At 40.8% G+C, this 27,708-nt stretch overlaps 1 protein-coding gene across 2 annotated transcripts; it reads left to right on the top strand.

The window, feature by feature from the left end:
* The first annotated feature begins 873 nt into the window (after positions 1-873).
* On the top strand, positions 874-23,434 carry pdgfra (platelet-derived growth factor receptor, alpha polypeptide). Of its 2 annotated transcripts, none has more exons than XM_060866780.1 (29): positions 874-1,044; positions 3,652-3,733; positions 3,841-4,125; positions 4,661-4,906; positions 5,015-5,172; positions 5,899-6,061; positions 6,644-6,830; positions 6,963-7,078; positions 7,196-7,486; positions 7,774-8,040; positions 8,153-8,280; positions 8,483-8,651; positions 9,250-9,439; positions 9,700-9,815; positions 10,143-10,269; positions 10,435-10,631; positions 11,284-11,378; positions 12,055-12,187; positions 13,280-13,384; positions 13,494-13,604; positions 13,788-13,941; positions 14,876-15,036; positions 15,603-15,715; positions 16,346-16,468; positions 16,605-16,716; positions 16,855-16,954; positions 17,038-17,143; positions 18,695-18,933; positions 21,129-23,434. In XM_060866780.1, exons 2-29 carry the CDS (start codon positions 3,673-3,675, stop codon positions 21,274-21,276), a joined length of 4,401 nt encoding a protein of 1,466 aa, XP_060722763.1. In that variant the 5' UTR covers positions 874-1,044; positions 3,652-3,672; the 3' UTR covers positions 21,277-23,434. The 2 variants fall into 2 exon arrangements, with proteins under 2 accessions (XP_060722763.1, XP_060722762.1); XM_060866779.1 differs by having other exon boundaries at positions 875-1,044; positions 8,150-8,280.
* The last annotated feature ends 4,274 nt before the right edge of the window (positions 23,435-27,708 follow it).

Genomic DNA, 27,708 nt, shown 5'->3' with positions numbered 1-27,708 from the left:
ACACGGCGTCTCCGCCCACTCACAGGGGACAGTCTGCTGCTCAGTTAGTGCTCGACGAATGAAAGAAAGCACCTCAACTGTATTCGTAGCTGTGCGGTTAAGTACGGCATCGTTTTAAGGGAACAAAGACAACCATGACAAACGTAAACAACGTTTCTTTCTATTTTAATAAAAAGTGAGAAACGCCTTATGTATTGCACTAGCTTCAATTTTTTTAGTATGAGAGATTTACTCTGATTCATAGATAGTGTGTTTTTGATGTTAGAGCGCCCCCTGTACGCTATAAGTGTTTACTTGGCACAAGTCCAGGGGAAATTCACCTGCTTTTCATTAGCACGCCTTCAAAATGTGCCTTCAACTGAAAATAAACACAAAACGAAAGCTCATGCTTCAACGTACACAAACCTGAACGTGCAACATAACCTGCAATCTTTCAGAAATATCAAATATCTTTTTATATCCCTGAAAGCAATACTGCTGGCTGATGAACCTATTTAGTATAGTTAGTCCCCTTGATTTTATTATATCTATAAACAACTCCTTTATACAGAAAGGGTCTGTGTATATTTATACTGAAAGCGTTTGCAAAAACAAGAACAGACATTTTTTCTTCTTTTATGAACCTTTCTTTATGCACGAAGACCTAAAGTTCCGAGTACAGAGAAAACCAATCCTCGGTTAGGACTCTTATTTTGAAAAAAAAATGGGAGGGGGTTCTTCCTAGGAGTTATTCAGTTTTAAACCAGATTATTAGTTCTCCGGGAAGGATGGACTTTAGGGCTGAATCAATTACAGAGTGCGGGCGAATGAGAGAGAGAGAGAGAGAGAGAGAGAGAGAGAGACTGCAAACACTCCACACACACACACACACAGATGCGCGCACACACACACCCACACTTCCATACGCACTGAGGATTAGAAGCGCTACAAAAGTGAAGGAGGACACTTAACAGTGTTCAGTGGAGAGTTGTACAGGAGTACAGGGCATTCAGTTGTTATTCTTTTTTCTTTCATCGAGGGAACACACAAAAGGATTTTTAAAAGGTATTGTCTGAGTTAATTGGGTTGGATTACACTAATTGGCTCGTTTTTTTTCCTCTCAATCAATAGCTTATTGTGCCCTTTTCAAAAGCATAAATTAGCTGATTAAATTCCTATACTTTCTTTAATCTATCCTAATTTAGCAACAAGATAGAAACACTAAGTTAAATTCGATTTAGAAAACCATTTTTTAAAGAATTTTCTGGATTTAATCTAATAATTTCATGGTTTTGCTGAGAAATAAATTGCAGGGATTATTTCCATGTCCATCGACCTTTTTCGCCTTTGAGCGGACTACAGGATTTTCCCCTCTTCTGAGTTTGATGTTCACTCCAACTTCTGCATGCAGCCCATGGCGGATTTACGGGCATTTCGGAGTTTCGCATATGGTCTCCAGTCCGAGCTCAGGGAGAGAAAAGCGGCTCGGCTCCAGCGCGCAGCTGGGGGTGCCATCCTGCATCTAATGGCAAACACATTTCACACTCTGTACCAGCTTGATTCCCATTTACATGGAATGCGCCCGACTCAAACGGAATATTTTGCATCTGGAGTAATTTGCGGAGATATCTTTCTTTCAGAATGTAGGCTGTGGATAAATATTTTCACAGATTAAAAGTATTCTTGGACACTTAATTTACAGCATTTATAGAGCTGTGGATGACTTTGTTTTCTTTTTTCTTTTTGCTGATCTGAAGCGTTACAGTGCAAGTATGCTGCACTTTGGAGAGGAGTACACGGCCACGTATACCACCGTTAGTTCCATCCCTGTGATTAAAACGATTTCTGCGCCCTGCAGGCTTCGCTATCTTTGGATAAAAGTTTCTTGTGTTCCCACAGAGCATGTGGGGTTAAGTTTAACAGGAGGGAGATAACGACACAGGACAGCAAAATGTAACATTCCTCTCTCAGCTGTTGCCCCAGAGTGAGTGTTAGGCGCGTAGATTCGCGGCTTTTGGGCAAAACAGATGCGCAATTGCGCGCGGGAGGAATGCAGTTGGTGGGCTGAAGGAGAGCGGGTGAAGGTGGGGGAGTGCGAGTGAGGGTCTATCCAGAGATCTGAGCCTTTCCGCCTATTTCCTCAGGGTGTAAAACCCCTCTCCAGTCCCGTCCTGTTGGGTTAGAGCGGATCATTTTGCGCTGGATAATTAAACGGAACAAGGAGCGATTCGGATTCCCAAACCTGTGTTTTAAACACCCCCAAAAAAACAGAGGGCTCGTTTGATTGCAGCTGGATATTCCAAGGACCATTACTCCCATCCGAGTACTGCTCAAGTAAACGACAACAAGGGCAGTAAAGAAATACAGGCAACCCGCTCCTGCGCTTCCTTTACTGGTTTAATTCTGTCAGTACTTTAAAGTGGACTTCTCTGAAGAATGCCATCACAATTTGAAACTAATCGGATCTGTCTCTAGTGATGGATGTAGTAAGAAAATGCACAAGATGATCTATATACAAATCGGACCATCACTTACAACACTTTTTTAGGCTGCGTTTAAACCCGGGTTTGGATTTGGACATAATTAAATTACGCAAAACCGCCTTTTTGGAGATGAAATGCACAATGTCTAAGTAATACAAAGTTGGTTACGCAAGGCTATTATTAAGTAAGATTGAAATCTTAGCTATCTCACAGACAGCAGTTTTCTGTCCCTCGAGCGCTGATGGGATCCAGCGGGGTTCAGAACAGACAAACAGATAAAACAGAGACGCGCGGAATGTCCGATTGTAACCACTCTGGTTTAAGTGAGCCGTTTTCCTGATAAGAAGGAAAAAAAAAAAAAAAAGCAGAAGACTAGACTTTGGCGACAAAGGACAGACTGCTGTCTCACAAACTTTTTTGGAAATTATTATTTTTTTTAAAGTTACAATAAATTGTTTATTTAAAAATCCTAACCATTAATTCGCATATCTAATAACGTTTATGACATTGTATATTATTTTATTAATTGAAAAGATATATACATATATATTAAACAAAGGCATTTAAATACGTGAAGAGACAAAAACACAGATTGTTAGGTACACTTGGAGAATTCAAGTCATTCTATTGTCCGTAGAAACGTCTGCGGTCAATTTGCCTCTCTGGGAAATCTTGTACTGTGTCGCCCCCTAGCGAGTGCAGAGAGATGATCAGCTCCGGGATGTGTTCGGGGTCGTCCTGTGATTCGGCACCGACCGGAGACATTACATTCACATTTCTTTAAAGGAGACTATTGCTGACGAAGATTTAACGCATTCTTAAACAAGACCCGAATCTAGGGCTTTGTTTCCAGCTGTTATTAACATTAGATCGGTGTGAAGTATGACCTGATTAACCTTTAGTACTCGATAATATTTTGTGCATAACCCTATATATATACGTATATATATATATATATATATATATATATATATATATATATATATATATATATATATATACGTATATATAATATATGTTTAATATATAGGAATTCTGTGTAACTCAACTGTGTAATGCAAAAAAGACCAAATTGTGATGATCACAATTGCGAAAGGTGATATTAATTTACAAAGAAGTAGAGAGTAATCTCTCTCTCTCTCTCTCTCTCTCTCTCTCTCTCTCTCTGTGTCTCGCTCTCACATTTCAGCTGAACACAACCTAAGCAATAATGTGGATACTGAAGACACATCTCCTTTTGGGGGTTGTTGTTCTCTTTGGAATATTACAAAGTAAGTTTGTTTGTTTGTTTGATTGTTTTTGTTTTGTAAATTCCAGCGACCATATCTGCTGTTTAGCTGACATAAAGCAATACTTAACCCCTGTGCATGTTCTCCAGATGGGACATGTGACCTGCCACCTCCGACCATCGTTCCAGATAAAAAGGAATTCGTGTTGGAGCTGAACTCCGTGTTTAACGTCACCTGTACAGGGAACAAGAGCGTCGTGTGGGATGAGCCGTTACCAGTTAACACACACGTGCTGCCCGGATTTTACACGTCCACGCTGCTGATTGACGGCGCCGCGGGTTATCATACAGGGATGTACGTGTGCGTTTACAAGACCCTAGATGAATACCAGTCAAACTTAGACACCATGACCAGCATCTCCATTTTTGTCCCAGGCAAGTAGTAACAATGGTGGAAATAGGGAAGTGGCCTAAGTGAGAGTTAAACAAAGTCATTTCCTTAAATAATAATAATAGTAGCTTTTATGTAAAAGTCTTGTACAAAATAAAAGCTGTTATGGAACTGACACTAATAATCTAACCTGATAGATCATGGCCTAATGGTTAGAGAGTTTGACTCCTAACCCTAAGGTTGTGGGTTCGAGTCTCGAACTGCTCCGGGTGTGTGTTCACGGTGTGTTTGTGTTCACTGCTGTGTGTGTGCACTTTGGATGGGTTAAATGCAGAGAACAAATTCTGAGTATGGGTCACCGTGCTTAGCCGTATGTCCCACTTCACTTCACTTTCACTAGATGTTTGTTTCTACTTAATTTTCTTTTGTTATGTGCTAGCCATGTTCTGCTCATTGATTAGAAAAGTGTAACTCTTTACAGTAGAATCGGTTCTTTTCCCAGCAAAAAGTCTGACTAAGTTAGAACTTAAAGCATACGCAATGTAAGATATCTAACCGTACTCATTTGTTTTACTTCAGACCCTTACAATCCATTCGTTCCTGACGATTCGGCAGAGGTCTCCCAGGATTGTATTCCTTGCCGTGTTACAGATCCCCAATCTGTGGTGATTCTGCGGAGTTTACCAAGTGGAGACGTGCTTTATTCTCACTATGAGCAGATGTTTGGATTTATAGGCAGCTTTCCTCCTGGCCAGTACGTGTGTGAGACCAGTGTGAATGGTGAGGCAGTCCAAAGCATGGTGTACAACGTGACGGACATGCAATGTAAGCCCTAACCCACTTTCATTTAATCCATTAATCCATATCAATTATCCATCAAGAGTGAGCTTTTATTTTATTTGTCATCTGCTGACTGCACGTTTGTGTGTTCAGTATTATCAGATTACATCTTAAATGAGATGAAGCTGGATTTCAGTGTGAATCTGACATCCAGTCAAGAGGAGATAAAAGAAGGAGAAGCCTTTAACCTGACCTGCACGGTTTCACCTGGTGCTCTGTATGTCCAGCAATGGGTGCATCCCAGTAGACAGGTAAAGGAATTTTATTTTCCGGTGCCACCCAAAGAGAGCAATATACCCATTTGTGTTCCATAACGCATGACTATTTCTTTATTAATTTGTTAAAGAGAAGCCACATACAGCACGTCATCCCCCAAATCATTGAAGAGCAAAGGGTTAGGGTTATTTCTGCTGTGTGTGTGTGTGTGTGGCTGCATGTCAGTAAAAGATTAAAGGAGGCCTTTTAGTGTTGACCATTTGCTCAAATGTTTATGAGGGGGTTTGTCAGTGTGTGGGGTTTGGTGTATCTTCAAAACAAAACAAAATCCTTTCTCAGCAATTCCTCAATGTTTTTCATCTATACAGGCATACTGTAGAAAGCATTCTATATTGTGCTCATGGTAATTATGGTAAATTGTAATTCCCCATGCTCTGATGGCCACATTCATGTACAGCTGTGCATTCTAAGGGATTGCTTTCATAGGCTGTTTAGATGGTTTATTAGAGAAACTTCCTCTTGAAGCATCAGAGCTGAGATCTTTTTTCAGCCTCATGGACAGATTTATTTCTGCTGAGAGAGAGATGCTCTCCCAAACATGCTGGAGCCAGTGCCAGATGTGGAGATCGAAAGAAAAACGAAAGCAGATCTTTTAGGCAGGATATTATTTAACATTGCAGAGAGTGTCACGACTAGACACAGACTGTTCAGTATATTCATAATGAGTGAATAGTTTGTGTCTTTGTTTCACCCAACCCCAGGCTGTAGGTGCTATGCAGAAGAAGGAAACCTACCCTGATAAGGTTTCGTATATCCTCAGTATCCCACATGCCTCAACAAATGACACTGGCTTATACGAATGCTCTGTCACGGAGCAGTCGGTCGGACAGACCCGCTCCTCCCGAGTGACCGTCATTGTCCATGGTAATAATCTTGATTATCCTGCACCTCTGTATTTTCATTCAAAGCTGGCAGATGTGAATTGAATGGATGTGTACTGGAGCCCTGACAGATCACGCCAGCAAGTACTAGCAACAACCAAGTTTCACTTCTCATATTGTTTTCAAGGTTGCTCTCAAACATACAAGGACAAAAAATTACAGAAGAAACATACTAGCAGATTATTTACTCATAATTGAAAGGCACAAATCATGTCATTTGTTCAGTTTCAAGATCCGGTATCAAGAAACATTTGTCTAAAATTTCCAACCTGTATAAGCATCAGTGATCGTCCAAATTGTAGACCAATTAATTATCAAGACGAGAATCTGTTGACCGTTTGCCATGTTTTTAGCAGCTGATAAATATTGAATGTCTTCATCCTAATAATTCAGTTGCTAATAAGTGCTAATAAGGGCTGACTAGCACATGGGACCATAGGAACCACCTAAAAACATCAAATGGAAAACAAGGCTTGATGATATCCAACATACGTATAATAGATAGCTTGGAGTTTTTTCAGGTGTTTTTTATTCAATTTCTTTCATTCTTCTCTCTGGGTTACAGAGGGATCTTTCGTTACTCTGGATCATAGTGGGATCGGAGTAGAAGAAACCATCTCTCTTCTAGAGGAATCTGAATTCACCATTTACATCCATTCTGATGCTGTTCCCAAGGTCACATGGTCCAAAGATGGTCTTGGATTGAATAGCCATTTTGTAACCACCAAGACCACACTTCTAGCGGACAAAAGGTAAAGTTTGACCTGTATGATCCTGCAGAGCATCCCGTTTATTGCCATTTCTTTAGCAGGGCTTATATTATTTCTATCTGAAATCTATTTTTAAGTTCTAGTTTGCATAAAGCTCATGTCTGTTTCATCAAGGTACGAGAGTGTTTTGGTTCTGCGACATCCTGTCGAAGAAGACGGTGGAACATATAAGATCGTAGCATCAGCTGGCTCACAGACAAAAGAGTTCTCCTTCAAACTTTATGTTAAAGGTAACATCCTATCTATTCCTTATAGTGTATTTTCCTGCCACATTACTGATGTATGTACAAGTTATCTAGGAAAAATAGAGCTTATATTGTAAGTGTGTGTGTGTGTATCCATTTCAGCTGGTGAGCCCCAGATAATACAGTCCATGCTGGCTCCGGTAATCTGGCCCAGGAAAGAGACTATGGTGGTATTCCCTCACTCCATCTTTAGACTCACATGTCGGGGCCAAGCAGAAGTGGTCTGGGATGGTCCCGTCCCTCTTGACAAGCAGATGTTAGATGACAAGAGAGGCCTGTTCGTCTCCACAGTGACGGTGGACAATGCCATGGCAACGCACACCGGAGAATACACGTGTTACTACAAGAATGAGAATCAGACAGACCAGAGCAGCATCTACATCTTTGTTCCAGGTATTAATAGAGTGACCGAGAGAAAGAGCTTGAGAAAAGGAACAGACAGGACACAAGACACTGTGATTATATAAACCTGCATTGATGGTGTTATGTAAATTTGTATTTAACTACATTTGTATTTTCTTGCTACACATTTGACTGAATTTTGCTTTGCTGCTTTAAAATGTGACTGCATTTATCTGCACATTTGTTTAAGCCAACCTGTTTTTTGCACACCTTCTCTCTCGCTCTCTCTCGTTCTCTCTCTCTCGCTCGCTCTCTCTCTCTCTCTCTCTCTCTCCCAGATCCAAACATGCCATTTGTGCTTCCCCTGCCTCCCTTCGGACAGCACGTGCTGAAGAGCCCAGAGGAGATGGAGATTCCTTGCCGCGTGACTGATCCGAGCGCCCAAGTGACGCTGTTCCATGTGGAGGCTCAGCAGGCTGTGCCCGCCATCTATGACAGCAAGAAGGGCTTTCTGGGCAACTTCACACCTGGGACATATGTTTGTCAGGCCCTTGTGAACGGACAACAGCACGAGAGTGAGGAATACATTGTCCATGGCTGGATAGGTAAGAAAATACATGTGTGTTTTTGATCTTTTGTATACAACATCAAAAAGTAAAGGCATATTTAAATAAGAGTTGAAATATAGAAGTTCTCACATTTTCATTTGTTCAGAAGTCTCAGGCGTGTACGTAGAGCTGAAGGCCGAGAAGAAGGCTCTGTTGGTTGGAGAAACCCTCGTAGTAAACTGTGTAGCCAAAGGCAGTGACTTACTGGAACAACAATGGAAATATCCTGGAAAAATGGTGAGAGAGAGAGTTATCACACACATTTTCCAACACAATTTGTCTTAGTAAAAGGTTCATATATGATTGTAAGCATATGGACATGGTTTCATAGTGTTGTATATTCAAATACTGCTTGTTAGGTTGCATTACTGATGCATAATCTTCACATTAATCTTCAGTTAATCGATTATGGTTGTCTGTCTCCGTCTGTCTCTGTCAGGCGGATCGTGCTATGATGTCTCTAAAGGAGAACAAGAAGGATCAGGAGATCTATTACACCCTAACTGTGCCTGATGCCAGAACTAAAGACAGTGGAAATTACGCCTGTTCCGTCACTGACGTTATGAGCAACGAAAGCCAAACCAAGGAACTCACTATTACTGTTTATGGTACAGATTATTTACCCTTTTGCGCAGTTTTACGCAGGGTACATATACACGGTTATATATATATATATATATATATAGTATACAGACAAAGGAAACACCTTTGCCTTAGGGGATGGGGGTGGAGTTGTAGGTGGGGTTGTAACGGGTGTTCTGTTGGCTCTGTTTCCATTCATTTTGTCTTATTGGAGCATTAGTGCAAATCAACACAAAGTCACTTTTATTTGCATATATGTTCATCCTTATGGGAGTGCTGTCTGTCTTCATGGGGCATGAAATCTCTAGTAGAATGTTTTGATGAGTATACAACTCCTCTATATCGTATGCTCTGGCCATTACAGACACCAGATCTGAACCAAGTTGACCATAAGAACACACAATGAGAGAGTGTCACTCGTTCCAGCACATGTCCGAAGACTTGATTGCAATAACCCGACATCTTATTTAGTATAACCCAACATCTGTCTCTTTGTCTTTACAGTGAACTGATACGATACCACAGCCACGTTTTTCTGTCGCATTTTAATTTTATGATTACGGACTGAACTTGCTATTCCTGTTTGGTGACGTATGCTTTACTCTTCTATCCCAAATTCTCCAGAGACGGAGTTTGTGTCTCTAGTTCCGATGTTTGCTCCTGTGGAAACCGCCAAGCTGAACGACGTTCGTGAGTTCCTAGTGAACATTGAGGCTCTTCCTGAACCCAAAGTCACGTGGATGAAGGATGGTGTTGTACTAGGTGATGTTGCTGCGGAGTTCACCACCTCCCTTCAGAAGATCAGCGAGACAAGGTTAGACGTCTGGGACGCACGTGATTTGACGTAACGCGTACGTTTTTAGAGTGAGGCTCAGATAACTCATTTGCACATAGATTTCACTCTAAATGTGACCTACAGTAGTTGAGGGACATTCAGTTCACGTATTCACTTTCACACTCATTGTCAGCAGATTTGGAGGTTTTTTTGTGAAGTGTGCTTATTTATTAATAATCTCAACTTGCCAACATGTTCATAAGCAGTGTGTGTGTGTGCGTCTGTGTGTGTTTGCGTAGGTACCAGAGTACTCTCGCTCTGATTAGAGCTAAGGCAGAGGACAGTGGCAACTACACGGTGCGAGCTGAGATTGGCAACCAGAGTGCCAGCCATATGTTCAACCTTCAGGTCAAAGGTAAAATCGAGGAAAGTTTAAAACCTTGTAATTTCTCCTGTATCTGTGCCTTCACTTGTTCTCAATTTGCAGGTGTTTCAGTCACAACTTTATTTTCATGCATTTGCATGTCTTTTTTTTTTTTTCTATCGACTGTCCATGCATGCTTTCTTTGTCCAGTCTATTTCTGTTTTGCCTGCATTTTCATATATGTTAGAATTTTACATTAACTTTCTCTTAAGTTTTTTTTTGAAGTTCCGAATGTCTTTGTCTTAGATTATATGTACTGAGCGAGGTTGCTGTGTATATCTCTGCTAATAGTCATGCTTTCCTGTGTGTGCACCGTAGTTCCTGCTGTGATTGTGGACCTGCTAGATCTGCATCATGGTTCAGAAACGGGCCAGGCTGTTGTGTGTGTTGCCGGAGGATCACCGGTCCCTGAGGTGGAGTGGTACATCTGTAAAAACATTAAGCAGTGAGTATGTCGAAGTCTTACTCCTCAGGCTGTAACCTGCTTGTTGTTTTACAACACAAGCTCCTTCCTTTTCCTTTGTTTTCATTTTCTTTATCTAGGTGTTTTTTTTATTTTATATGTACACTTTCAATACTGTTCCATTCACCACTTTTCCTTATTTCTTAGGTGTTCCAATGACTCAAGTGAGTGGTCACCTCTTCAGACCAACACAACTAGCATAACCATTGATACACACATGGGCCAGGACAATCAGTTGGAAAGTCAGGTGATCTTTGGACATCTGGAGAACACGATAGCTGTGCGCTGCCTGGCACAGAACGAGATGGTCGCTGTGTCCCGTGAGATCAAACTCGTGGCCAACGGTGAGATCCATCCTCCTATGGCTAACGAAAGCTGATTACATTTCTCTTCAGGACAATTAAACAGATTTTATGAGTTATCTAAATATGGTCCAAGCACCGAGGCAACTCTGTGGATGGAAATAAGCTAGAACAGAATGCTCTATAGCACCATAAATTATTATTTGTCAAATTTCAAAACTGAATCATGAATTTATTGATATTCTACAGTTAATAGGCACAATTCAACACTTTTCCTCAATGTTCATTAATCATCTATTCACATTTGTCATTTGCCATTGTCATTGTCATATACAGCTACCCCAGTATAGCTTTTTATTTTACTGGTATAGTGGTCCAAAAGTTACTCTTTTCTGTTAAGCCTTACATCTGTTAGCATCGTTCTGTCAGGCTCCCCATGTTGTGAACGCCTGATGGGTTCCCCATGTGGCACTTGTAAAAGGGAAATCCATATGCCATAAGCCCCCTTTGGTTTATCCATTCAGTGTCTGTGGGCCATCTTTTCTAAATGACTTACACTGTAAATCATTAAACCAAATTCACCATTCACTTGGTACAGTGTAATTGTAATGAATGAAGTCATTTCCAAATTCTCAAAATAATTAAAGTATCAAATTTGGATTTGCTCTTATGCCAATGGTGGTGATGTGTTCAGGTCCACACTCAGAGCTCACTGTGGCAGCTGCTGTTCTGGTGCTGTTGGTCATTGTTATCATCTCACTCATTGTGCTGGTCATTATCTGGAAAAAGGTACACACTTCATTTGTTCCCACAGTCATTTGTTTCATTTGTAGTCAAATGACTACTCAACATTCATTCACTCACCCACTCACTCACTCACCCACACACTCACTCACCCACTCACCCACACACCCACTCACTCACCCACACACTCACCCACTCACCCACACACCCACTCACTCACCCACTCACTCACCCACTCACTCACCCACTCACTCACCCACTCACTCACCCACACACCCACTCACTCACCCACCCACTCACCCACTCACTCACCCACACACTCACTCACTCACTCACCCACACACTCACTCACCCACACACTCACCCACTCACTCACCCACTCACTCACCCACTCACTCACCCACACACCCACTCACCCACTCACTCACCCACACACTCACCCACTCACTCACCCACACACTCACTCACCCACTCACCCACACACTCTCACCCACACACACACCCACACACTCTCACCCACCCACCCCCCCACTCACTCACTCACTCACTCACCCACACACTCTCACCCACCCACTCACTCACTCACTCACTCACCCACCCACCCACTCACTCACCCACTCACCCACTCACTCGCTCACCCACTCACATGATGACTAACCAATGAAAAAACACTGCTCAAATTTCTATACCTTATATCTATATCTTATATTGTGCATTTCAGGAGCCACGTTATGAGATCAGGTGGCGTGTCATTGAGTCAGTCAGTCCAGATGGGCACGAGTACATCTATGTGGATCCCATGCAGCTGCCCTACGACACACGCTGGGAGTTCCCACGTGACGGCCTTGTCCTTGGTGAGTCACAGTCACACATCCATGTTTCACCCACCTCACTCTGGCTCTTTGACATGTGATTATGTAATCGATTGGATTGTGGTCCGGAGTACTGGCTTGTTTTGGGCTGCTATGGGTGCAGCCTTGTGAGAGCAACATTGGCAAGATGTGTTTTGTGACTCAGCACAGCGGTCACATGGTGGATTTACAGTGGCTGTGATCAAAGGTGGTTTTTCTTTAACATAAAGCCATAGTGGTGTAGCTGAATAGACACAGATGTCTTGTTGCCTAGCCACGTGTTAGGCCTGTTGAGTCAGATTTTAGAGGCACCACACAGCACAGAAATATAAGAAAATAATCATCTATGTGAACTTTAGGTCTGTGAATTCACCAACATAGAAAGTGTGACTAGAAAACCAGGGTCAGCTGGGCTATGGTCCTGAAAAATAGAGGAACTGTTTATTATTATGAAGCAAATCTAGTACGCTGTTTCTTAGTGATGTTTTTGCTGGAAAGCCCGTTTAGCTTGGTAATGTTAATTGTCTCTGAAGTGCAAAATTCTCTTAACAAATCACACAAGGGAAAGCCATGTACACCTGATGATTGCTCAAACTCAGGATGAAGGATCAAGGCAAAATCTGATAGGAGTGTAGAACAATCATTGGGCTTCAGTAGACCAGGTGTAGTTTAATGAAATTACTGATTTAGTAAGACTGTGGAATGTTGTAGTTAAAAACGTGGAATCACTTGAATTGTGAAAAAAAAAATGTATTTATTTGGCTCCTATAAGGTCTAACCACGTTCTAGCAGCTGTCACTAAAATAACAGCCTAAAATATAGCCCTTAATGGAAGACTGAGCAAATCCTGAGGATTACCAACCTCCAGCTAGTCAGGACAGTGAACATGATTTACATGGTGTCGCTTGGTGTTCAGGCGTGTGTTTTTTGGGGTGTGGTTGTGAAAGAAATACTGTAGGGAGGGATTATATTTGTTTAAAGTTTGTGTTTCAAAACAGCCTCGGCTAAATTTCACCCAAAGCATTGACCATATCGGTGTGAAGGTGTGAAACTTTGCATATGTTAATCACGCATACGTGTGATTGTCCGTCACAGGCCGCATTCTGGGCTCGGGGGCCTTTGGTAAGGTGGTGGAAGGCACCGCGTATGGACTCAGTCGTTCTCAGCCAGTAATGAAGGTGGCAGTGAAGATGCTCAAACGTAAGTTTAAAATGCTTCATCATCTATTGGTACTCTATTTGATGTGTTCTAATTTATCTGGTTGATCTTATGCATAACTGACTATTTGGGTGGTTGATTTTTACTTCAGCAACAGCTCGCTCCAGTGAGAAGCAAGCACTGATGTCAGAGCTGAAGATCATGACTCACCTGGGCCCACACCTCAATATTGTAAACCTGCTGGGGGCCTGCACCAAATCAGGTACACAAATGTGTTCATTTAATGCCTGTGGGTTGACCAGTGGCACTTCTGAGTTAGATTTTTTTTTTTAGCTGAGTTTATTTCATTTCCAAATCTGTTTATAGATTGTGAGCCTGAAATAAGAGTGATTAGACACCCCCATCTCTCTCTCTCTCTCTCTCTCTCTCTCTCTCTCTCTCTCAGGTCCTATCTACATTATTACCGAGTACTGTTTTTATGGAGACCTGGTGAACTACCTGCATAAGAACAGAGACAGCTTCCTAAGCCGACCAGCTGAGAAAGGCAAAAAGGACCTGGACATCTTTGGCATCAATCCAGCTGATGAGAGCAGCAGAAGGTCAGAGCAGGCACGCATGTGCACACACACACACAAACTCACACACCTACACACACATGCACACACAAATGCACTTACAGTACACACATACTAGCGGTCTGTGCAGCGGTTTGACATCAAGTCCCGATAGTCACAATTAGTGTTAATTTCGTCAGACGAGACGAGACGAAATATGTTCGTCAACAACCTTTTTTTCATGACTAAGACGAGACGATGACGAGACTGCACCACTGTCCAAAAACGCTGACTAAGACTAAATTAACATGCGTTATTGTTGACGAAAAAAGACGAGACGAAAATGTTTTGTATAAAATAAAAACTAAGATAAAATCTCTCTTCATTTTCGTCTACAATTGTCTCTGCTTTTTCATCAGCTGTTACGCCTTTAAAATATTCACAACGAGTTCGCGGCTTCGCGCTGTTTAGTGTGTGCGTAGAAACAATTTGTCCACACGCCGCTCAAAAAAATAAAAAACTCCTGAGTGCAAGTCCGGAGGCTTTTTGTGTTAAATTATATTTCCTGTCGCTGCGCAGGCTCTTTTATTGTACATGACAGCTTATGTCCCGATGACCGGTCTTTGCATTACGATTAAAAGCAGTAACAATAAAGTAAAAAATGTGATGTGCGGTCAAGTTCGAGTGAAACATCTGTGAAACACTTTTTTTACTGAAATGTTTATCAGTAATAATCTCAGTAATAATGTATTATTTTAAAAAAAAGACTACAATTTTTTGACTAAAACTAGACTAAAATGACGAGACTTTTAGTCGACTAAAACTTGACTAACAAAAAAAAGATATGTGAATGACTAAATATGACTTAAACTAACAAGGACATTTGGCACAAGACTAAGACTAAATTAAAAATGGGTGACAAAATTAACACTAGTCACAATAATGTAATATCACTGTGTGTGTGTGTGTGTGTTTTCAGCTACGTGATCCTGTCATTTGAAGAAAAAGGAGACTACATGGATATGAAGCAAGCAGACACAATGCAGTATGTCCCCATGTTGGAGAGGAGCAACGCCTCTAAATACTTCGACTGTCAGAGAGATGACTACGATCACCCTCCGTCTTACAAACACATCAACGGTAAAACTTGCACTCAGCAAACAGAATGAAACTCAATCTCTCACATACAGGGACACATAACACATAGCTTCTTGTATCAGAAAGCTTAACAGCAGCGAGATGTTTTTCTTTCACCTTTCCCCTTATTTGTTTTGGAGCCTTTATTCGTTTTCTGTTATTTCCGTATCTATGCGTATGTTTGTCCTGTTCAGTCTGGTTTGCCTGCATATGGTTTGACTTGGCAACAACTTTATAAACCCACACACACACACATCTACATACACACTGATGTTTTGGCAGTAATAGTGAAGGCGTCCACCCTCATTTTTGGGGATGTGATACGTTGCACTCTGTGCACCCTGCATTTACTGGAGATAATTGTAGTCCATGGGGTTTGTTGCATGCTTCACCCAGCCATTAAATGGACCTATACGAGCATCTCTTTAAAAATGTACTCGTATCGCAGCTCATGTAAAACAGACCAAAGCGTGTTGTCCACACATGCACACAAGTACACACATTCAAAAGGAAGAGTGGGGAAGCTATAGTAGTGTGTCTGACTATGTGTGTGTGTGTGTGTCCAACAGAAAGTGAGGTCGAAAAGCTTCTCTCTGATGACACAGAGCGCTTGACCACTATGGATCTTCTTAGCTTCACCTATCAAGTGGCCAGAGGGATGGATTTCCTGGCCTCCAAAAATGTAAGTCTGCAGCCTGAACTTGTGCTGGCTGTGAATTAATGCTCCTCAAATTAAAGCTATGAACTTTACAGAAGCTATAAGTTTCTCAGACTGACTTTCATTACATGTGACTTACTGTAGATAAAATAATTTATTAAATACATTCCAGATCTATTAGTTAGAAATGAAATCACTTTAGTTAATATAGTGTAAGTACCATATACACACACGGCAGTCATTAAGGCTGCAACTGTTGTTAAAACCAGAGTTTGCGTGGTGTTGAGGTGGCTCAGGAAAAGCCCAAACACTCAGAATAGAACATAAGAGTGTGTTTCTGTACATTATGACATGTTATTAAACTATACTATTGCATGTTAATAAAATATGTTATTAAAAATGACCACACATCAGGTATGAATTTAGTTTATGGGCTTTTAAATGCTTCCAGAAAGGGTCTGAAGATCATCCAGCAGTATTTATTATCAGACAACGCTTACAGAAAGGAAGCTGTAGAATGATGACAGATAGAGAATGAAATACTGTAAGAATTTCAGAAGATTTAGATTAACAGCAGTCAAAGATTTGATCGAAAGCTTACTGATTGATTGAAAGATCGTCCAACTGGACTGAATGTCTCTGTGTCCTGTGCAGTGTGTTCACAGAGATCTGGCTGCTCGAAATGTCCTGCTGTCTCAGGGGAAGATTGTGAAGATCTGTGACTTTGGGCTGGCCAGGGATATAATGCGTGACAACAACTATGTATCCAAAGGAAGCGTAAGTGTCTCTTCATCTTTGTTATGCTTTTCTGTCTTGAATGTTTCCTGCTGCTAATGTATCTCTCTCTCTCTCTCTCTCTCTCTCTCTCTCTCTCTCTCTCTCTCTCTTTTTCTCATTTTCTATACATACACAGACCTTCCTTCCCGTAAAATGGATGGCACCTGAGAGCATTTTTGATAACCTGTACACCACTCTGAGTGACGTCTGGTCTTATGGCATTTTACTTTGGGAGATCTTTTCTCTGGGTACACGATCAGCTACTGTTTCATTGATATGTCTTTATACGTTGTCTTTTAAAATATACCGGGTTGAGTAATATTCCAAGGAATATTCTATATATTTAATGTTTTAGATCTTTATCTACAATATATACATTTTTGCAGGCGGGACCCCTTACCCTGGCATGGTTGTGGACTCCAGCTTCTATAACAAGATCAAGAGTGGCTACAGGATGGCTAAACCTGAGCACGCCTCCAGAGATGTGTAGGTTCATCACAACAGCACGTTGTTATTTCTGCGTATTGGAAGCTTTCCTATCTGATTGGTTAATGCTTTTGTCAATGTAGTTATGAACTGATGGCGAAGTGCTGGAACAATGAGCCAGAGAAGAGACCATCGTTCTACAGTCTGAGTGAGAGCGTGGCCACCCTGCTGCCATGCGGATACAAGAGGGTACGATCTAGTAGATCAGTTGGTTCTATATGTTATTTTAGACTTTAAAGGCAGGGTCTCCGATGTTTGAAAGCCAACGTTGACATTTGAAATCACCAAAACAAACACACCCCTAACCCAAATGGGTCCCACCCCTGTATTGATAGCTCCGCCCACACATACATACGTAACCCAGGCAACTAATGGAAAGAAACGTGTCTTTATCATAGCTGAAGTGAAGAACAATACGATTGCAGATAAACACACAAGCAAAAATGATACACAAGCATAATCATGTAAAGGACAAAGACATATATTAGTTCTGTGTAACAAAGCAAAACCAACGTTACTCACCTATCGAGAAGGAAAAAAGCGCCTCGGCATCTTAAGTAAAGTTGGTCACATATTCACAGATTGGAGTTTCCCGAGTCAATAACTCCTGAGCTAAACACTGTTACTACACAAAACACGGTTGTAGCTGCGTCTCTACATTACTACGATAGAAAAGAGGTGTTATTTGTGTAGTAACAGCGTTTAGCTCAGGAGTTATTGACTCAGGAAACTCCAATCTGTGAATATGTGACCAACTTCCTGCTCCTTCAGTTCTCTCCAGCGCTGGAAAGCTGATCCTATATTAACACGTCCTACTTCTTACCTTATCGTAAGTCTTTCTTCTCTTTCTTTCTTTGTTTTTATCCTCCATGTCAATGTTAAAACCGCTTTCTGCTAATGTCACACATGTGCACTGAACACTCTCTCCACCACATATTGACAAGCCCCGCCCCTTTCTGCTCATTGGCTACACGTTTGTTTTGAATTTTGTTTTTGATTTTTTTATTATTCGGCCCGACTCAGTTTTCTGAAGCATTTCTCAAGAATCAGAGACCCCACCTTTAATCGAATTAGTCGTGGCTTCTCGACCATAAACTTCGAATGTGTTTGCATCAGTAATTATGTCACTATGTCCACGCTCGGCTTAAACTAGCCCCCCGTTTCCTGTGATATTATTACAGTTTGACAGCAACTAGGTGTGACACTCAAGTTAACGCTCCACCTGGCTTACGCCCAACAGGACCAAAATCCACCCAGAGCATGTGCCTGTTAGCCATAATGACCTTCTGAAACATGCACCACACATGGCACTTCAAAACACAAGTTTCCCAACGTCACATGGCCACTGGCTAACTAGATTCTCTAATAGCACCTTGGGAAGGGGCGTGGTGGGAAATGCGGTTCTTTATTGGTTTTTCCAAATCCTTGCCGAACCACAGAGTGGGTGTGTAAATGGAACAGAATGTTTGAATGAGCCATGTTTATAGCAGTGTTTAAGGAAATATCATGAAGAATATAGAGACCGCTAAAAGTGATCGAATTTCCTTCCACATTTCCTTCAAGCACTTTGAAAGACAGGAGCACATATTAACGTCATTATGGCATGATGTGTTTAATCCATTAGCGCGTGGTTTAGAGTTCTTAAGATTTAGAGAATCTTAATAGATTTGAACAGGACAACCTCCTCTTCAGCAAGCATACGACTGAGTCAAAATTGGACATCTGTTTGTGTCTGTGCAGAGCTATGAGCGTATAAATAATGACTTCCTGAAGAGCGACCACCCGGCGGTGACCCGCGTGCAGTGTGTGCAAAGCGACGAGACCTACTTGGGTGTGGCTTATAAGAACCAGTGCAAGATGAGGGAGCGTGAAAGTGGCTTCGAAGAGCAAAGGCTCAGCTCCGACAGCGGCTACATCATCCCTCTGCCCGACCTGGACCCCCTTTCTGACGAAGAATACACCAAAAGAAACCGTCACAGGTAAGCGTCCAACATCCGGCTGTGCACTTAAAATATAATAATATTTATAAAATAAAATATCGAATATTCTCACCCATTCATTCATTTTCTACCGCTTATCCGAATTTCTCGGGTCACGGGGAGCCTGTGCCTATCTCAGGCGTCATCGGGCATCAAGGCAGGATACACCCTGGACGGAGTACCAACCCATCACAGGGCACACACACACGCTCTCATTTACTCACACACTCACACACTACAGACAATTTTCCAGAGATGCCAATCAACCTACCATGCATGTCTTTGGACCGGGGAGGAAACCGGAGTACCCGGAGGAAACCCCCGAGGTACGGGGAGAGCAAACTCCACACACACACAAGGCGGAGGCGGGAATTGAACTAAGCCACCGTGCCCCCCATATCGAATATTTGAATATTCTAATCAAATGGAACAAAATATGTTTACTTATCACATAACAAATGGTGGTTACTGCTATTTGATTGCCGCAAAAAGAAAGAGTTTTGAATGATCCGATATTCTCGACACAATTTAAAGACTGAGTGTGTTAAGATGTTTGGACAAATTGCCTGCTAAATTATATTAAATTATAACCTAGTGGCTTAGTGGTTAGCAAGTTCGCCTCACACCTCCAGGGTCGGGGTTCGATTCCCGCCTCCACCTTGTGTGTGTGGAGTTTGCATGTTCTCCCCGTGCCTCGGGGGTTTCCTCCGGGTACTCCGGTTTCCTCCCCCGGTCCAAAGACATGCATGGTAGGTTGATTGGCATCTCTGGAAAATTGTCCCTAGTTTGTGATTGCGTGAGTGAATGAGTGTGTGTGTGCCCTGTGATGGGTTGGCACTCCGTCCAGGGTGAATCCTGCCTTGATGCCCGATGACGCCTGTGACCCGAGGTAGACCCCGTGACCCGAGGTAGTTCAGATAAGCGGTAGAAGATGAATGAATGAATGAATAACCTGATATTTAAATAATAATATTCTGGACTAAATGAAAGGTATTATTGCAAGACATGAAGATAAACACTGACTTAGAGAATGAGTAAAAATCAGGATAGAAAAGAAGGACAGAATGATGGGAGTATTTTCCTTAAACAGCACATCTTTTGCAGTTTGTGAACATCTTCGTTTTTAACTGAATAGTAAACATCCTGTTGTGGTTTTTATGTTTGAATCAGTTGCGTTTAATGTTCCACAGAACGAGTTAGTTCCTCTTATCACTTACTGTACATCATAGCAGCTTTATCTCACCAACAACGCAAACAGCGCTTGTTGTGTTACTGAGAAACTGGAAAGTCCTGATGTATAAAACCGTTTCAAAGCACTTACACTGGAGACTTCTTCCATCAATGTAAAATAACCACCTCCTTACAAAGCTTCACCTTGTTGATCAGTGTACTACTGATGCTATATAACCACACTGTTATTTATTCCAAAGAAAGAGTTGTTACTATGGAAACCAGAATGGATTAAACCAAGCACAGTAATTCAAGTCCAGTCCCATTATTATGTAGCTTTGTAGAAGCCAACATTCTGTTTTCCTATTTAAGCTTAGACAAAAAATGATCAAGAGTAACCCCTCCTAGGGCTTTCGAGTCACATGCACCAAATTGGGATATGTTGTAGACCCTGGTCTGAAGTTTGTTGCTATTACTTTTCTAAGCGATCCGAGTACCGGTACTTCAGGTACCGGGTCTCAAAGTGGCCTTTTTTCCCCATAGACTCCCATTATAAACTTTGGAGGTTTATAACTCGGCAAGCTTTTGAACTATCTACACCAAACTCGGCCAGCTCCTTTAGGGTGATACTCTGAACAAACTTTTAAATTAACTTTCGGTTGTGCTGCAGCCCCGACCCAAAATATGCAAAATCAAAAAACTTTTTACAACATGGACATGTGACATATCAAAACACTCAGAACAATGAGGGGAACTTCCTTAAGAGTATTCAGATGATGTCACATGCTTGTCTCCAAATGTTTTGGCACCCTAGCTTTCTGTCCACTTGCTTCTAAAAGTAACACTGACCCTTATGTCCACTTGCCTCCAAAAAGCACCGGCCTTTGCGAATACTTGCTTCATCAAAGCCAACATCAAAGTTTGTCATGACAAACTTTACAGATCTAGTTATTATTATTATTATTATTATTACTATGTTAAGTAATTGTGAAGGAGTATTATAACAAATGATGTTTTGTTCGTAGCTCTCAGACGTCTGAGGAGAGCGCTATAGACACGGGCTCGAGCAGCTCCACCCTGCCCAAGCGTGAAGGAGAGACTCTGGAGGACATTACACTGCTGGATGAGATGTGCCTGGACTCAGGGGATCTGGTAGAGGACAGCTTCCTGTGAGACTGAGACATTGAGATGAAAAGAGAGAAAAAGAGGATGAGACAGACCCTTTTTAGCAATTCATCCAACAGGAGGAGGAGGAGAGAAAGGCTATGACATTAGCATTAACACAAGAACTCTTCTGAATAGCCCTTTTCTCTCTCCCACCTGTTCTCCGAACTCGTGCTCCCTTGCGACATCCGCTGCCGCAGAATCCTCCGAGGAAAAGAAAAGACTCTTCCCTGACTGGAAATCCTGTGAAGGTCATTTAGCATTAAAGACAGCGTCCTCTATTGGCTCAAAAGAGGAATAAGGAAATAATCCAGAATACTCACATGTTGTATAGAACTTTATAATTGATGGGCATTCAGAACATTGAACTAATCAAGCAGGAATGTATCCTAAGCATACTATTGTATACTCCATAACCAGTTCATTTACATACGAGTCAGTTTTCAACGACCACTACACCTGAAATCCGACCCAACGCCGTTTATTTCCTTTCACATTCCATGTAGTGCAAATCGCATTAAAAAGCACACAATGTCTAGCTCCTGTAGCTGATCGTACAGTATACTGGCCGCAACGCAATAAGTGCAGCAGTTTGAATTTTATTATTATTTTTTTTTTTTACATAATACTGAGCATCAATGTGTAATATTTTGTAAATAATGGGAAGGGAAGGGAAACATTTTAACGGTCCTAAATGAAGAAAATAATAATAATAATGCAATAATGCGTAACGCAAGCCTCACAGCGTTGCAATTTTGACACGTTGCAACAAAACCGTACCAAAGTGTGGACCAAAGATTTAACTTTAAACTGCACAATGTGTCAAATGGAAAAATGGCATTATAAGATTTCTACCAGTGTTGTAGTACACAGGAACTGTGTTTTTACCCTGTGGAGTGATGATCGAATCACTTGAGTGAGATGAGAAACCTTGTGGTAGCTTGATCAGCCTTGAAAGGACAAACGCTGACAATAAGCTGGAATGTTTTGACGCTGTGGATAAAATGATGTAACCTATTCATCTATATACTGTTTCGAATCATCTAAACAACATAATGACTTTATATCAGCTGGTTTAGATGTTGTACCCAAAAGCTTTTTTTTTTTTAAGCTTTAGCACAAATATTATAGTAATATTGTAAAGAGAGGTGTAGAGAGACAGAGCACTGCAAAATAATAATAATAATAATATAAACAAAAAATAAATAAAAAATAACTTCATAGAAAGGGAAAACTTCTTGAATATGGTCTAGTTGTTCCTATTATAAGATCACAATAACCCAACGATTATTAAACCTAGATGTTTTCTGTTCATTTTTAAATATTTTTTAACACAAATTAGAAAAAATTAAAAGTTGGTACTAAATAAACAAATAGAAAGGTTTAGTAATATTCTATTTTTTTTATTGTATTCTTATAACAGGATTTTTAGATGCAGGATATTTTCACTTGATGTCTTTTTGAGTTGTTTCTAAAAAAATGTTTAAATTTTTTTTATTATTATTTTTTTTTTTTTTTTGCAGGGTTTGTTGTATTCATATAATATTACTAATATGCAAAAGATGTTTATTTTCAGACAATATCAACACTCTGTTCTGTTCCTGAGCACCGATGCTATGGGCAATGCACACTATGGGTAAAGGTCCAGCTTCAGTGCGTATATAACGTCTAAACCCCAACTGATTTCCATCTCACCTTCATCGACTACAGTCGTCCTGAAGCATGGTAGAGAGTCTCTGTGTAGTTAGTTTGATGTTATACATCACTGCATGGATTAAATGGCTTTTCAATGTATAGTTTTATCGTCCAGCGATCCACTGCCTCCCTCTGAGTGTATATCCACTGTGATCTACTCGATGGGCACGAAAAAAAAAAAGAAAAACTGTTGCACTTTTTAGACCCTTCTTCTTTTGTTGCTTTTATCTGTCATTGTATGTTCGTTTTAAAGAGTTTATATTTTGAGCAAATACAATTCATGCGATTTATGTGACTTTAAAATGCTACAATTTTCTGAAAAGTGGTATGAAGAATTATACTCTATGGTACAGTATGTATAATAATAGGTAGTTACTCACAGTACAAGCTGTTATCCTCCTGTTCTATTATGCGTTATGTCTATGTCCATTCAGATGATTTATATTTCAATAAATGAGATTTAATAATGTGATTTATTTAGCATCTGGTAGTTTTTCCTTTTGGTGAGGACATTTGTAAAGACATTTGACTTGTAGCCAAATGGAAATTAGTCCCTATTTGCTATTATAATAATCTCCACACTTCTGGGAGTGTGTCTGTGGGGATTAGTGATCATTCAGCTACAAGAGCATTAGTGAGATCAGACACTGATGTTGGAGTGTGTCTGTGGGGATTAGTGATCCTTCAGCTACAAGAGCATTAGTGAGATCAGACACTGATGTTGGAGTGTGTGTGTCTGTGGGGATTAGTGATCCTTCAGCTACAAGAGCATTAGTGAGATCAGACACTGATGTTGGAGTGTGTGTGTCTGTGGGGATTAGTGATCCTTCAGCTACAAGAGCATTAGTGAGATCAGACACTGATGTTGGAGTGTGTCTGTGGGGATTAGTGATCCTTCAGCTACAAGAGCATTAGTGAGATCAGACACTGATGTTGGAGTGTGTGTGTCTGTGGGGATTAGTGATCATTCAGCTACAAGAGCATTAGTGAGATCAGACACTGATGTTGGAGTGTGTCTGTGGGGATTAGTGATCCTTCAGCTACAAGAGCATTAGTGAGATCAGACACTGATGTTGGAGTGTGTCTGTGGGGATTAGTGATCCTTCAGCTACAAGAGCATTAGTGAGATCAGACACTGATGTTGGAGTGTGTGTGTCTGTGGGGATTAGTGATCATTCAGCTACAAGAGCATTAGTGAGATCAGACACTGATGTTGGAGTGTGTCTGTGGGGATTAGTGATCCTTCAGCTACAAGAGCATTAGTGAGATCAGACACTGATGTTGGAGTGTGTGTGTCTGGGGATTAGTGATCATTCAGCTACAAGAGCATTAGTGAGATCAGACACTGATGATGTAAGATTGAGGAGGTCTGGGGTTCAGTCAGTGTTCCAGTTCATCACAAAGGTGTTCAGTGGGGTTGAGTCAGAATCAGGGCTCTGTGCAGGACACTCGAGTTCTTCCACTCCAACATTAATACACTATGTCTTCATGGAGCACTGTGCTTTGTGCACAGGGACATTGTCATAATAGAACAGTGTTTGTTCCTCTTAGTTCCAGTGAACTACAGTAACTCCAGGGAAATTTGTTACAGCACACAATGACATTCTATAGACATTGTGTGCTTCCAACTTTGTGTCAACAGTTTGGGAAAAAAAACAAATATGGGTGTGATGGTTAGTGGTGTGCATACTTTTGGCCATATGGTGTAGCATCTCCATCCATCTCTACTCTCCAAATCCGCTCCACCCTTCTCTTGTTTGTATCAGGACAAATGTTGGACAAATGTAAAATTGTTTTCAATGTATTCAGGCTTGATACCTCGGGGCATCTTGAATGTACGTGCGGTGTTTACATGTAAGCGTCGACTTGTACTTTTTTAATATCAAAACAAATAATATTTTGCAGACTGGAATAAAACCAGACAGACATCTTGAGATAGAATTTATTTATTTATTTATTTATTATTATTGAGAGTATGGTGGCTTAGAGCAGGGGTCACCAACCTTTTTAAGACTGAGGGCTACTTCAAGGGAACTGAGTAGTACGAAGGGCTACCGGTTTGATACAAACTTCCTCAAGAGCAAAATTGCACAGATCACTTTTTAATGATAATAATAATAATAATAATAATAATAATAATAATAATATGGTGAAGAGACTGCTCACATGTCAATGTTAATTATTCTCCACAATTATTAACAATGATTTATACAACAATGATGGAAGGAATATTCACAAGTAATTTAGTCTTTCAAAAAAATGTTCACATTTCTGTGCACCATTTTTAGTTTAACACGTTATCTCTTCTTTGTCTGTAAATGTCTGTTAGTGGGAAGCCTGGCACTGCATTCTGCTCACCATTGTACTGTAATCTGGTGAATAATTTGACACTGCAAGTCTGAGTGAGTCTTGTAACTGTGCATCAGTAAGGCGTGTTCTGTTTGTTCTTGATAAAGTTCATTTTAGAAAAGGCTGATTCACAGAGATAGGTTGAACCAAAAAGGCATGCAAATTTCATAGCTGCTGTGCATACAGTACATCACTGTACTTTTCTGTGTCCACAAGGCACCAAAAGTTTGATGCAGACTGATGGGCTTTGAGGTGAAGCGTCATTTTGCAGCGTTAGGATTTCTATCTCTACCTGTCCAGCATCCAAGTTGAACAGAGCACTTAGTTGCTCAGCAGTGCATGTCATGTCCACTTGCATGAAAGGATTTTTAACGGCTTTTTCTGTCCTTAATGCCCCGCCGGGTGGGTAGTTAGCATTGAAACTTTCGTGACGCAGACTGAAGTGTCTCGCCACATTGTGCCGCTTTGCCGTCGCAACTGTCGTCCCGCAAATGAGACACACACACTTTTCTTTGACTGACGTAAAAAGAACTCTTCCTCCCAAACACTGTGAAAATGGTATGTTTTCTGTCGCTTTTCTGCCATGTTTTTGGGGGTAAATCACAACTAACTCCTCATCGTTGCTGCACCACTTCCTTGTGTCAGGAGTCGGACGTGACGCGCGCGCGCAATATTGACATTTGACTTCAGAAAAGGCCAGAGTTCGTTATATACATAAAACATTTTTGTTTTAATTTATTTTAATTAAATAAAATGAAATTAAATATCATTTTAAAATCTACGTTAATGCAAGCGTTTTTTTTATTCAAAAACTACAGCAATAAATTTTTTTTTGGCGTAGCTATATTTTGACCAGTGCTATTTTAGAACGTGCCTCGCGGGCGCCTTAAGTGCTCCTTGCGGGCGACCAGGTGCCCGTGGGCACCGTGTTGGTGACCCCTGGCTTAGAGTATGGTTAGTATAATTGTCTCATGCATCCAGAGCTGAGGGTTTGGTTGTTATCTCTGCCCTGTGTGTGGAGTTCCTACGCAAGTCCAGCTACATCCTGCTATACAGTATATGTCTTTAGGCTGATTGGCATTACTAAATTATCCACAGTGTGTGTATGTGTGTGTGTCCCCTATTATTATTATGCCTTGTGTAGGATAAACAGTACAGATGACGGATGGATAAAGTAATAAAAGATAAAAAAGTAAAAAAATAAAGTAAGCCGGCTGCTCTATTTCTTGCTCATTGTAATTCATTGCTGGGCCACCACTGGGTTCTAACATTTACAACTAAAGTTTCATTTATACTACTATTACTAATTCTACTACTACTACTACTACTACTACTACTACTACTACTACTAATACTACTACTAATACTAATAATAATAATAACAATGACAATGACAATAACAATAATGGGGGGGCACGGTGGCTTAGTGGTTAGCACGTTCGCCTCACACCTCCAGGGTTGGGGGTTCGATTCCCTCCTCCACCTTGTGTGTGTGGAGTTTGCATGTTCTCCCCGTGCCTCGGGGGTTTCCTCCGGGTACTTCGGTTTCCTCCCCCGGTCCAAAGACATGCATGGTAGGTTGATTGGCATCTCTGGAAAATTGTTGTGTGTGTGTGTGTGCATATGTGTGTGCGCCCTGCGATGGGATGGCACTCCGTCCAGGGTGTATCCTGCCTTGATGCCCAATGACGCCTGAGATAGGCATAGGTTCCCCGTGACCCGAGGTAGTTCGGATAAGCGGTAGAAAATGAATGAATAAATGAATAACAATAATAATTGTGGGACATGTTAACCGAGTAGATTTAGGTTGTAAAACATGCACTCCACCACTAGAGGGCGATATTGCACCATTAGTTTGTCGCTGACTTCTTGTTAATGTCTTTTTCTTAATATGCCCTGAACTTTGTTCAGATACAGTAGTTTGCTACTTTAGATTATATGAAGTTAATGTATGCATTTAACCCAAATTATTGATTACTTATAAATTACTTACAGGATAGGATTTAAGAGGTAAGGTAAGATAGAAGGTAAGATAGAAAACAAGATAAAATATCTCTTAGATACAAACAGTTAAAATAAGTACAATTATTCTCTAGGTCCAAATGCCATATATAGCTGATGCAGTACAGAATTCATAAAGCACAGGAGTACCCTGGTGCTATATGAAACAACACAGAGCTAAGGACTGAAAAGTAAGTTGTATTAGCCACATAATGTGTATAGTGTGCAACACAAGAGCGCCCACTAGTGTTTAGTCCAGTAATTGACCATTATTATTATTAGTATTATTATTATTATTATTATTATTATTATTATTATTATGAGTTTATTAGATTTATGACTAATAAAGCAGGAGTTGTGTTTTCTTTATTTGGGCTAATATTTAACAAAAAATGT

This window comes from Tachysurus vachellii, chromosome 3 (genome assembly GCF_030014155.1).
Source record: "Tachysurus vachellii isolate PV-2020 chromosome 3, HZAU_Pvac_v1, whole genome shotgun sequence".
Taxonomy (NCBI): domain Eukaryota; kingdom Metazoa; phylum Chordata; class Actinopteri; order Siluriformes; family Bagridae; genus Tachysurus; species Tachysurus vachellii.
This window is presented reverse-complemented; position numbering and strand designations above follow the sequence as displayed.